Source organism: Podarcis vaucheri (genome assembly GCF_965113315.1).
Source record: "Podarcis vaucheri genome assembly, chromosome: 1".
NCBI classification, from domain to species: domain Eukaryota; kingdom Metazoa; phylum Chordata; class Lepidosauria; order Squamata; family Lacertidae; genus Podarcis; species Podarcis vaucheri.
Genome location: NC_138759.1, coordinates 60,378,709 through 60,391,686, shown reverse-complemented (window position 1 = coordinate 60,391,686; position 12,978 = coordinate 60,378,709). Strand labels below are relative to the sequence as shown.

The 12,978-nt window shown below is 41.5% G+C and overlaps 1 protein-coding gene across 5 annotated transcripts in view; it reads left to right on the top strand.

Annotated features, from left to right (window-relative positions):
* Window positions 1-12,978, top strand: part of ANO1 (anoctamin 1) — a 140,728-nt gene that overhangs the window by 104,488 nt on the left and 23,262 nt on the right. For all 5 annotated transcript variants that reach the window (XM_082224312.1, XM_082224311.1, XM_082224313.1 and 2 more), the window contains 2 exons: window positions 1,494-1,654; window positions 9,286-9,368. In XM_082224312.1, coding sequence (XP_082080438.1) covers window positions 1,494-1,654; window positions 9,286-9,368 — 244 coding nt within the window. The remainder of the gene's footprint in view (window positions 1-1,493; window positions 1,655-9,285; window positions 9,369-12,978) is intronic.

The window sequence follows — 12,978 nt, the reverse complement described above, 5'->3', positions numbered from 1 at the left end:
AGAAAATGCTGGTCAAGTGGAAAACTGCTTGGACGCATGCTAAAAGGTTGAAGGGAGTAGGTGTCAAAAAAAACCTCAACCAGCCTGGATATGCTTTTCTCCTTCTGCAAATTGAAGAGGACTAATGGGATGGGGAATGCATTTTGCACATGCTCCAAAGCATTCTGTTACTTACACATGTTTAAGGGATGGCACTGAAAGCAGGTCTTCAGAGAGCTGTGCTGCAAATTAAGCTCTGAGTCCATGTATACTTTGTACATTTGTACATAGTGAGGGTTCCTCTGAAGTCTGTTTCCAGAGAAGGCTCACCCTTGCCCTGTCTTCCTCACTCCTATAGAAATGCCTGCCTAAACAAGTTCTTTGTGCCATGAAGGTACCAGGAGATAGGAGTCAACCTGGGGCAAATTCCATTGAAATGCCTAAACTGCCTTGACTTGTTTACTTGCTATAATTCCTAGACTGAGGGAAATTTAGTGATAGGCAATGGTCTGGTACAGAAATAATTTATGGAACATGTACGTAAATGGAATGAGAACAGGTTACAGAGCTGGTGTTTCCTCCCTAGCCGCAATGTGAATTTCTTCCTTCCATCTTATGGCTTTCTATCTGCATTGTGCTAGCCAAAGTTAACATTAACCACAATTATCTTTAACTGGTGTCTGGAGACCATATTCATACCCTGCTTTCAAGCTCTGGTTAAAAGCAAACGCTGGCCAGTATTAACCAGGGTTAATGGCAGTGCAGCAGTAGTTAATGCTGAAAAGGGAAGGAAAAGGAGAATGCAGAGGGCGGAGGAAAGGTTGAGGGAGAGCACAATTCTGTGGCCTGTCCCAGTTTCCCTAACTGTTGCTACATGTTAGATTATATTGGCCACTTTACACTGACACTGGGCCAGTATAGCTCAGTAACTACAACCACACTAGTTGCGTCTCAGGAGAATGGAGTAGAATGTCTTAGGGCACTGGTGTTCTGCAGGCTCCTAGGTGTCCGGGAAAGACATTTCATGCCTTAAGCATACAATATTGTACCAGCACAAAAATACTTAGATCAGCATGACATCACAAAATACAGCAATAGCAGGGCTACACCAGCATAACAGACAAACATTTAAGGGCAGAGTCTCTATAAAGCAATCAGTGCTACTTCCCTTCTTCCTTTTTTTTGTACTGTAACTTCATGCAGCTAATACTGTCATATAGATTGCATATACACTATATATTTAAAGTGTACAAAGCTATAGCTCCCAGAACTCTTAGCAAACTTCAGTTCTCAGGATTTGGGGTGCATGCTTTCAATGTATGGTGTATAAACAGCCATAGGTAAGTCTGAAATGAGGGGGTGGATTCATGAAAAGAGCTTTTGGCATGTCAGTCAGGTGAATATACAATTTGTATAAATTACAGATTGGGACCAGGGGAGAAGCAGGACAAGAAAACACCAAGTTTGAAGAATGGTTTGTATTTACCTGACATGCACTGTTTGTTTTCCCTCAGCATGGAGATGTGTGACCAGAGGAACAATATTACTATGTGTCCCTTATGCGATAGAACCTGTAGCTATTGGAAGCTGAGCTCCGCTTGTGCCACATCTCGGGCAAGCCATCTCTTTGACAACCCAGCAACTGTCTTCTTCTCAGTCTTCATGGCTCTGTGGGGTAAGAATGTCTGCACGACTTTGGTTGGCCCGGGCATTGGCTGTGGTTTTTAATCTGCTTACTTGCGGAAGGAAACAAGCAGGAGGATAAATCAGTGTTTGTACAATTCAACAGTTAATTATCTGTAGATCCCCCCCTTTTTTTTCCTTCTCCCATAAAACTGCCACCCTTATATTTATGTTTTGAACTGAAGGTTAAAATAGAAAGCTGCTTGGATGAATATAAAATGAAGCATTTGTCATAAAACTGCTGCATGGCATGTATAGATAGCATTAAGGGGATTGCAGAGCATGCCAACAAAATCTATTTGCAGACTTGGCTTCCAAATTAGACCATTGGAGCAAAGATTTATTGTTGGGGGGGCGGTTCTTATAGAAATGGCCTTTAACAAAGTACGGTTGAATAATGACCAAGCTGCTAAGTGCATTAGTGTTATCAATAGGATGCTGTTTGTACCTCTCAAGGTGTCCTTTTCTTTTTGAGGGGCATCCCACTTTTGCAAAGAGCCTTCCATGATCCAGGTATTGAGATGCTGTAGCAATTGAAAGCTATGAACCAAGCGGATTGTGTAAAATGTCAAAAAAAAACCCCACCTGAGATCTAGCTGTTAAAATTCAAAAAGAGTAAGGATTTGCCTTCATAGCATGACATGATCCTGAATGTGCAATGGGGGATCTTGCACATGCATTCTCACACATGCAGCACATACCTGAGATAATGTGATATGAATGTTTGCACATAATGAAATCTATTACACCTATTCCAATTTGGAGGTGGTGTTGAATGCAGTCCATAAGCAAGATGCTCCCATAGAACTGTATCACCATTATTGCCTGGGTGGGTTTCAGTTGTTGCAACCTGAGAATGTAGACAAGGTACTTAGAGACGTGTGGGCCACTAGCACTTGTTTGCATGATCCTTTCCTATGTTGGCTGATAGTATCTAGCTATTTGGCTAATGCAGTCTCCACCCCTTCCTCGTGTGCTTTTGCCTGGCTAAATTGTATTCTTGGACGATGGCTTCTGCTTGCCTGCATGCACCATGGACAGATGTTTGTCTGAAAACCTCTGGCTTTTGTGTGGCCGAAATATAGACTTGTGTACAAAAGTAAGAGTTACATCCGTTGGCTGTGGTCATAACCCAGATTCCCGCCCACCCCCCAGCACACACACACCTGGTTAGGACCCCAGATCACCTGGTCTGGGCTGATGGGCTGTAGCTGCAGAAAAAGTGGGATGGCAGGGTGGCAAGGCATGATAGTGCTACTGATTTCCACTGTTGAAAAAGGGGAGTGGATTATGGAGATGGAAACAGTGGCCCAGGAGAATTCAAGGAAAGCCAGTGTGGAGTCAATAATGTTGGAATATTGAAGAACATGTATGTAGCAGCAGCAGGGGGAGCAGATGGTCCAGTAGAAATCCATTATAAATGCATATTAAAAGTGTCAAACACTTGTTGCTGCATACGCTTGCAAGAAGGCACTTGTCTAAGATGTCTGCACCCTGTTGCCCCGCTTTCAAATATTAGATATATGGAGAGTAAAGTACAGCAGCTTAGACAACAGAATTTGCAGCAATTATTCTTACCCTGCATGAAATTGTAGTATGGTGCTTGTGTTTGTTTTTAAATTAAGATAATTGCCTGCCACATAGAAAACTTTTTCATTATTGATGACATGTATTATGCCATTTGATATGAGAAATACAGTTCAAGTTTCCACTTGCTCAGCTGTACAGGGAATCAATTTTTTTCCTATTAAAATGCATTTCAGTCAAGTTACCTCTGTGAGAGTTCAGGACCTGGCTTCTTCCACCACCACCACCCCTTTTGACTAAATCATCATTTTTTTTTATACTGCTAACACACACAACTGTATATTTTACTTAATAGGAGTGGGGTGGTAAGGGGTGTCTGTGTGATAATGGCAAGCTGAAATATGGACTGATTGAGTTTAGATTTAATTTTATACTGCAGTCAGCAAGAGGGAAGCCAAAAAGGAAGGAAGATGAATCTGAGCAAAACAACCTATGCCACAGAGATCGATGATTTGTTATCATGTAGAGTGGCTTGTCACATTACATGTATTGAGAAATGTGATATATAAGCCAAAGCAGAATGTCGTGTCTTTAAATAGTCTTATCCCTTCATCCAGGCAATCAAATATCCATTCTCTCCCTTTCACCTTTCCCTCCCTTTCCAATACATTTGCAAGTCCCTCAGTCTAGTCTCCAGATACTCAGAAAATATGATACACTGAAAACAGAACTCCTCTAATCAGAAGTGGCCATTGCCTAGTCCATTAGTCAAAACAGTCCTATAGACCAGAGTGGGAAAACATTAGCCCCTCCCTCATGATGTTGTTGTTGGTTTGAAATCCCATCAGTTGCAGCTGTTGAGTTCAATAAGAAGCTGGGCTGAGTCTATGATTATTAAATAAAGATGCCTATTTTAGAGTACTTTCCATGTCCACACTGGTGTTCTACCTTCCAGAATTGTCTCTAAGCCCTGTGGCGGACTAGTCTAGGCTTAGGCCAGAGAGCATTCTGGAATCCTGGGTTCAGGCGTGATAGTAGGGACGACCCCAGTACATTTTCTGTTTTTAAAGCAGATTTTGATCTCGTGTTTTGCTACTTTTCTCCACAACTGTAAGTGCTAAAAATATTTCCTGCTGTTATTTTTGTTTGTTTAGGGAAAGAAGAGACTATGCTATCAAGTTTTATGTGGCTTGGCATGAATTATATAGCTAGGCATCACTTTGACCCTTCTCTCCTTCTCCAGTGACAGTGGAGAGCAGTATCTCAAAATCACTGTGAAGAAGTGTGCATGCACACAAAAGCTCATACCAATAACAAACTTAATTGGTCTCTAAGGTGCTACAGGAAGGATTTTTTTTATTTATATGCTATGGTTTTGGAGCTTCTTCATTTTGTTTTTTTATTATTTTGTTTTTACAGAGATGGATTGTTCAGCTTTGTATTTAATTTTTTTGCCATTGGTTACATTGGGAAGTCTGTATGTACATACCCATACACACTTCATTGCTAAGTTGGCTATTTCTAGCACAGGGCAGTCCAACATGTGGCCTGAGAGTAAGCAAGGCTCTGGGTTTTGGAAAGGAGACGTGAGGGGGCTCTGATGCGGTCCTAGAGTCCACCTTTTTTCCTTCCCAAAGCCTAGTTAGCACTTTCCCAGCTTTGGGAAGGAGGTGGGTGCACTCTAGGTCCCTGTCAGAACCTTGCAACTTGCTTAACTGGCTTTGGGAAGGCAGCATGAAGGTTGGGGGTCGTCAAATTTTGGCCTCGCTTCCACCCCCACCTACACCCCCCCCGTGTGCACAGCAAAGTAGCGTGTGGCCCACAGGTTTCATGTCAAAGTACTGTTGTGGCCCACTTTGTATGAAAAGTTGGGCCACCCTGCTCTTGCATAAAAGAGGACCCAAATAGTTTTCTGTGTTTTATGTCCTTTTAACCATGGTGGTTCAGCTGCAAGCTAAGCATTGTAAGCTTGTGCAAAGGGAAGTCAGATTTTTAGGGAGTGTATATGAATAGAATGTAGCTAACTGTAGCTAACTGACTAAATTGCAGTTTGTAATCTAGTAATGAAACTCCTGGTCCTTGTTATTGCCCCACACTTCCTCTCTGATATTTGCTCTCTAAAGCCTTTCAAAAAATCATGTTGCTATCACTGTGGCAAATGCAAGTCTTCAATGTCCACCTTGAAGAGACCAACCTCACAAGTATAAAATGGAAGAGAAACAAGTGTGTTAGTTGAGCTAGTTGGTAGAGGGCAAGATTTTATCTTATTTTTCAAAGGGTATGTATGTCTCCCTAGGTCTCTCTAGTCTAGTACTATCCATTCTGACTTGCCGCAGCTCTGCACGGTCTAAGGTGGAGGCTCCCGTTTTCCCCATGAGTCTGCTTTGAGCTGAAGCTGTGCGGGGAGCGTACTTGGGGACATTCTGCACTCAAGCACCTGCTCTCCCACTGAGCTACAGTTTCAAATGGCAGCCTGGTGGTTAGTGGCTGCGCTCTGTTCTCTGAGGCCAAGGTTGCATGACATCATGACAAAAATGCATGCACAACCAGTGGTTTGGAGAGTAGACGTTAAAAAAAAAAGTTTCACTGCACACACAAACACAAACATCCAGCTACAAAGACACATCCTGGTCATCTCCTTGGACCTAGCATATCTGCATGTTAGAGAGTGCTACAGTTCCTTTATGGCTTTGTAAGCTAACGCTGTAAAAGAGGGATTCCTGGTAGCCAAGGGGGGGTGGGGGAGAGAAGTCTTTCATTATCCATAATTCTCACTTTATATGCATGTACCATTCTGCAAGTGTACCAAGCATCCCCAAAAAGCTATCAACAAGCTACAGAAAGCCAAAAGCACCATTTTAAGGATTATAATTTTTTATTATATATAATTATGATGTCAGTGTGCAATGAGTTTCTAAGATTTATGCACAGGAGATACAGAACAGATTAACAGAACTGAATAAAACATGATTAAAACATGTTGGCAAATTCCCATTGTTGCTGCGTAATTAGGATACGTGGAGACCTTGCCTAGTTCCTCCCATTTTCCTTTTCTCCAGGGTTTTACTGGGATCTCAGTACAGCTTGTTGATCACATCTGTTAGCAGTCACTTCGGAGCAATTCCCCTGGGGTTAGGCTTTCTCAGCACGCTTACTTCTTTCACAATTACTTATTTACTGTGTAGTGCTGGTCTGTTCCCAGTATTCAAATCCATGTCCCCAGGGCCTTCCCCAACCTCAGTGGCACATAGATTGATGTACACAAGCTGTGTTTGCTGCAGCTTAAGAGTTGTCGCTGTGCCCCTCCTTTATAGTAGCTTCCCCATTGAAAATGAAATTATAGCCACTCTCTAGGTTCCAGCGCAATTACTGGTTTTACATTTCCTTCTTTACATATTTTCTTGTAAGTCATTTGTCCAGTTAAGCTGAAGTGCTTGGATTTAAGATGATTTCACCTTAAGGAAATCTGCATAAGTCCCAAATAGTGCTGCTGCTGAAATTTGCAAGTAATGGAATTGAGGATTGATGCAGAGGTTCCAGCAGCCCCAAACATATTATTGCAGCTTCGGGCTGACAATTACTTTATTGGGAAGGTTTCTCCTGTGATCACTCATTGCAAATGCTGAACAAAAATGCAAGGTTTTATTAATATTTTCAAAGAATAGGGGGGAAACCCAGATAATAGATTGCCCCTGCAGTCTTATTTTCATGAAGTGAGGGGCTAATCTGCAACAGGTGGGTGCTCCAATTCATGTATTTATGTCTTATATTTATATCTTGCCTTTCCTCCAAGGAGTTTGAGGCAAGGAGTCATCCAGCCTTTTGGTGTGTGTTGTCAGCAGTACGCTGGTGACACACAGTTCTATCTCTCGTTTACATCTGCAGGTGTGGCAGTGGATGTTCTGGACTGGTGCCTTGCTTCAGTAATGGATGAGAGCCAATAAACTGAAGCTCAATCCAGATAAGACTGAGGCACTGGTACTAGGTGGTTCCCTGGACTGGATGGGTGGAAGATTGCCTGCTCTTGAGGAGGTTACACTCCCTCTGAGGGAACAGGTACATAGCTTGGGGGTGCTCCTGGATCCGCTGCTGTCACTTGAGGCCCAAGTGGCCTCAGTGGTGTGGAGTGCCTTCTGCCACCTTCTGTTGGTGGCCCAGCTATGCCCCTATCTGGACAGGGAAAGCCTAACTTCTATGGCCTACACTCCAACAACCTCTAGGTTGAATTACTGCAATGCATTATACGCAGGGCTGCCTCTGAAGATGATTCGGAAACTTCAGCTGGTGCAGAATGCAATGGCCAGATTGCTCACCAGAACAAGACGGTTTGAGTGTATAACACCAAACCTGGCATAACTGCACTGTCAGCTGATCAGTTTCCAATTCAAAGTGCTGGTGTTGACCTATAAAGCCTTACACGGCTCAGGGCCTCAATACCTTAAGAACCGCCTCTCCTCATACAAACTAACCCAGACCATGCACTTGTCATCTGAGGGCCTTCTCTATGTCTCCACTCCTAGAGAGGTTCAGAGGGTGGCAACAAGGGAATGTAATGTAATGTGTTTCTAAAGTTGCACACCTCCCTGAGATCTTTTGATAAATGGTGTGGTGTGGTGTGTGTGTGTGTAATAAATAATTTATTGCTCCTACTATTTACCCACCCTTCACCCTAAGGTTACACCCCAAGACAGGTTACAACAATTTAAAATATAACATGCCAAACAGTTTAAAACAAATTACTTTCACAAAAGTAAGGTATGTTCCAAAAATACACATCTCAGGTGTCAGAGAGCAGGCTCTTCCATTCCCCAACATTGTTCTCACAAGAAATGATGCTTTAATTGAAATGCTTAGAAGTGTATAAAGGTTTATAAGTTTCTGAGCATTCACAAGCACCATGTCAAATTCTAGAGTTAACCCAGGCATAGGCAAACTCGGCCCTCCAGATGTTTTGGAACTACAATTCCCACCACCCCTGACCACTGGTCCTGTTAGCTAGGGATGATGGGAGTTGTAGTCCCAAAACATCTGGAGGGCCGAGTTTGCCTATGCCTAAGTTAACCAGTCAATCAGTCAACCTGCCTATTAGTGAGCTAGACTCCCTGAAGTCTCCCCCTCCCTTTGCCTATGAACTGGGATAGGAGAGAAGAAGGGGTCTGGATTCATTTCAAGCATGAATCCAGATTTGGGAACCATGGGTCTGGGTTGACAAAAAAAATGGACCACAACTTTGGCTGCAAGTGGGGGCATTTCAATTTTAAGCCATCCTCACCCTTCACACAGCTTGAACATTAAATCCCTCTTGAAAATTGTGGGTTAATAGCCCAGAATAGTTGCTTGAGCCTCCATGGATGCTAATCACTCAGGAATAATTGGGAACACCTGTGTTTAAATGAGATCCCGTCAGAGCTTGAGACAGGTGAAACACACATACACAGCCATGGGGAGAGAAAGGCAAATTCTGTGGAACTGGCAAAAGGAAAAAGAGTGGTAAGTTGGCTGAAGGCATATTGGGAGCTGAGGGATTTGTCTGGGGATCTGGCATGCCATAGTGAATCTTCTGCCTTTTAGGAGTGCCTCATCTTATGTACTGCTTATATATTTGTAAATAAAGTCAAGGCAACTTTTATTTTGTTTTATTTCTACAATATTTGTAAATGAAAATTGCAAAAACAGCATTAAGTGTCCTCTCTTGTGTTTAGACTTACTAGTAACCCAATGTTATCAAATCAGTTACAATTATTTACAATCATCAGTCTTAAAGGCAGTAGGGCAGGCATGACCAAACTTGGCCCTCCAGCAGTTTTGGGACTACAATTCCCATTATCCCTGACTGCTGGTCCTGTTAGCTAGGGATGATGGGAGTTGTAATCCCAAAACAGATGGAGGGCCAGGTTTGGCCATGCCTGCAGTAGGGTCTTCCATTCTACTTTGGGCTTTTAAAGAAATGTTTTAATTTATCTTTGGAGAGGAAAGAAAGTAGTGTGCTGTATAGCATATGTAACCATCTCTGGTTTTGTTAATGGAAACCATAACAAATAGCAAGTGGTAGAATTAGCCTGTTCTTCTAAGTATTTTTTTCTTTTAACCACCCAGCTGCTACATTCATGGAACACTGGAAGAGAAAACAGATGCGTCTGAACTACAGATGGGATCTGACTGGGTTTGAAGAAGAGGAAGTAAGTTAATTTTGTTATGTGCTGTTTCATTGGTTGTTACATCTGCCAAATGGTCTTTCATTTTTAGTTGTTGACCCATTGGAAAGGAAAATCCTGCACATATACTATTTCTAAGTTTGGGAAGAGTGTGGTAGTACGGTAGCATGTCTTGTTACCATGGAAGCATAACGTTAGAGCTATAAAATGAGGGTCACGCCTAGTGTTGTGGGCATTAAAACATATATAGCTTGCAAATGACTCCCTTGATACAGGAAACATATTAAGTGAGCACACCCATGAAGGAGAGCGGGAGGGGGAGTGTAAGAAAAAAATGTGTGATTTGCTCTGTTTTGAGAATAATTCTCCTAAATGCAAGGTGGCAAGTACTTCAGTTGTCTTTTCTGTGTGAGCCTAGATTTTTAAACTATAGCTTGTATTCAGCATATCAAACATTGATTGAAAGGTAAAATAATTCAAGACACCAAATTAGGTAGAAAATATTAGAGAGCACTGGCACAATTTAAGAACTGCAAAAAGGAAAATGTTGATTCTTTTGAAATAATGTTTTCTGCTGTTTTGCTTTTGTTACATTTTAGTGTTTAGTTTTTTCAATTTTCCCCCCGAAATGTAAATTTCCCTAGAAATCATTTGTGAATCAATCCAGTGTTTGTATAATCCATCCCTTACAGTTCCATTTTCAAAAAGTGAATAAATACTGCTTAAAATACTGCTTTAAAAGTTTAATAAGGAAATCAAGTAGCTTTTTGGTGTTAGTTGTGAGCTTCTATTTATAAAATAACTTCCGGGCTTCCAAATTAGAATTGAGTGTGTTACTGGTTTCAATCGCATGTCATGATGAACCCTACGATCTAGGTCACGCTGAAAGGAAACAAACCATAACCCCTAGTTTTGGGATTTGAACCAGGGATTGCTCATTTTACTCCTAACAAACCACTTTCTGTAGTTTACTAATCAGGGTTTGCTGGAATAAAACAAACCATGGTCCCTTGTTCCTACATAAAGCTAAGCTAGGAATCATGATTTGTTTCCTTAGTATGCAAACGGGAAGGACATAAGCGCCTAAGAAAAGTGTGCTCACGACCAACATTTACCTATGTTTGCTGTGACATGCAAACTGGGCCACAGTGGATGAAGTTACTAAACTAGGTTCAAGACAGAGTTGCATAAATTTTTGAGGTGCTTAGTAGCCTAAACAAGAGCAAAATGTGTATAGGGAGCTTGAGGCATGCACTTCAGCCCTCTCACGTACACCCCTACATGTCCTGCCCCACCCTTCACTCCCACCATTTGCTCATTCAGCATGTCTGAAGGGAGTTTAAGAGCACATTCAGCTTGGCCAGGCACAAGCAAACTCAGCCCTCCAGATGTTTTGGGACTACAATTCCCATCATCCCTGACCATTGGTCCTGTTAGCTAGGGATGATGGGAGTTGTAGTCCCAAAACAGCTGGAGGGCCGAGTACTTAGAAGCCTCCCTCTTATTACCTGCCTTATTATTGCAGGAAAATTGGTCATTGTTTTTGCCATTGCCTGTTCAGGCTGAATGCCTGAAGAGAACTTCTGTGGTTTCTGTTTGGATGTCTCAATCACTGCCTCTTGCAGTTAGGAAAGGCTCGTGAACCTAAAGGATTTATCTTTTTCGGACTTGCCACAACTTCCCTCAAATTTATTTTTGGAAGGTTCAGTTGGTGGGTTTTGCTCACACTCAGAGTTAGATTAGAACCACACCAAATACTTTAACCAAAACCAGGTCATTGAAGTCAGAAGTAGAACGGGTGTGATTAAGGAGAGGCTACTTAATCGTTTACCCTGAGGCTACTCCCTTCTCTCCAACAAACATTCCCATTTTGCAATTTTCCTATCCCTCCACTTTCCTTTTTAAATTTATTTTTGCACTGTGTGATCTACCTCTCCAGGGTTAGAGTTCATATCTCTCATATTTTAAAACTCTGGTGAGCAGACAAGGTTCCATTGAACTGTTGTGAGGATCTTCTACTACCATAAATCACAGCTAGTTTTGGTATAACATAGCATAGTATAGAGCAAACCCACAACCTATGAGCATTTAACTTGTGCACATTCAGCTTTATGCACTTGGCAAACAAAAATATATAAATAAAATAAAATATGCAGTTTCAGCTTTAGGTGCGACCCCCAGAACCAGAACCCCTGTGTAAGTTGAGGGCTTACTTTACAGTTAAACAAATCTGAGCTGAGTAAACCAACTGAATTTGCATTTGAATAAAAACGATAGTTCTGAAGCAAATGCATACAGAACTTTGTTTTTAGGTTGTGTATATGTGTGCCATCCTAGGCATCATCTTAGAAGAGACATTTCCTCTTTTATGAGAGAGCACAAGGAAAACCTCTTTTAAGATAATGTTTGCCAACTGCAGTGCTTACATTAAAATGTTTAAAACGCTGTACAATTAATCAGAGGCACAATTTTGTCTATCAAACTAAATATTCACTTTAGTGTAATCATTAATTTAGGGCTGGGATAGCAGAATTTAGGGTGGGTCATCTGCTTCCTGCAGATGTCTACATGCACACCCAGCAGACACCCAAACGTGACAGGGATTACACTGTCAGATGATCTTTATCAAGCCTCTACACTCATTGTCAAAGGTGATACATATTGAAATGAATAAATATAAATTACAGCCTTAATATTTTTTTGACCATTGTGTTGAAAGGTCTTCAGTGACATCAAAGTGTTCTAAGGCCCTGATCCTGTTGTTTGCTTGCAAACATGTCGCTGGGCTAACATGAACCCCACATGCATACCTAGGATTGAGACGTAACCTATTGGATAACAATGGGAGGATGTTTTTATGGATACCATAAGACAACTGTTCTTTTATTTTTGGTACCTTGTTGTTAGCTTACATGAAAGTGGAAAGGATTAACTGTATCCTTCTAGTGGCAAATATCTTTCAGGGTTATGTTCAGTGTTCTCTGCAATGGTAACAGCCTGTGACCTGAGATAACTGCTGTTAATAGAATGTATTTTACTTTTCACTTAACACACTCCAGTCCCACTAATTCAGCCCTATGAGCCAAGCTCTTGAGCATGCATTTAAATCCTGCTGAAGACTGAAGAGGTTAAATAGTGTGAGACGAAATCCCCAGGAGCTTCTTGTCCCATTGAAATGAACACTGGCTGGAACTCCAGCGCACAACTGTTCTTTCATGTAGTTGTTGTTTATTCCATTGAGGGTTTAATCACATGTCACCATCCAGACTGTATACCACCATGTTACTTAAACTCATTCATCTTGATGCAATAATATGTTTCCTTTCATGCTACCAATATAACATTAATATAAATACAAAAGAAGACAGTTTCCCCAAAGATGCAGCCATGTCTCTTCTGATTCCTTCAGCCACATTCACATGAATAAAAACAATTGTATCCAGTGCAGAATTGTGCAACAGTGAAGTAATTTTAATTTTTATGTTTGTTTGTGTTTTTTATGGTTTCCTGAAGGAGGCAGTCAAGGTTTGGATTTATTTTTATTTTTATTTTTTTGAAATTTCTCTACCTTTTTGATCTGTCGAGTGGTGAAAGATGCCTTCTGATCTCACCTCATTCTTTCTTCCTAGCATCT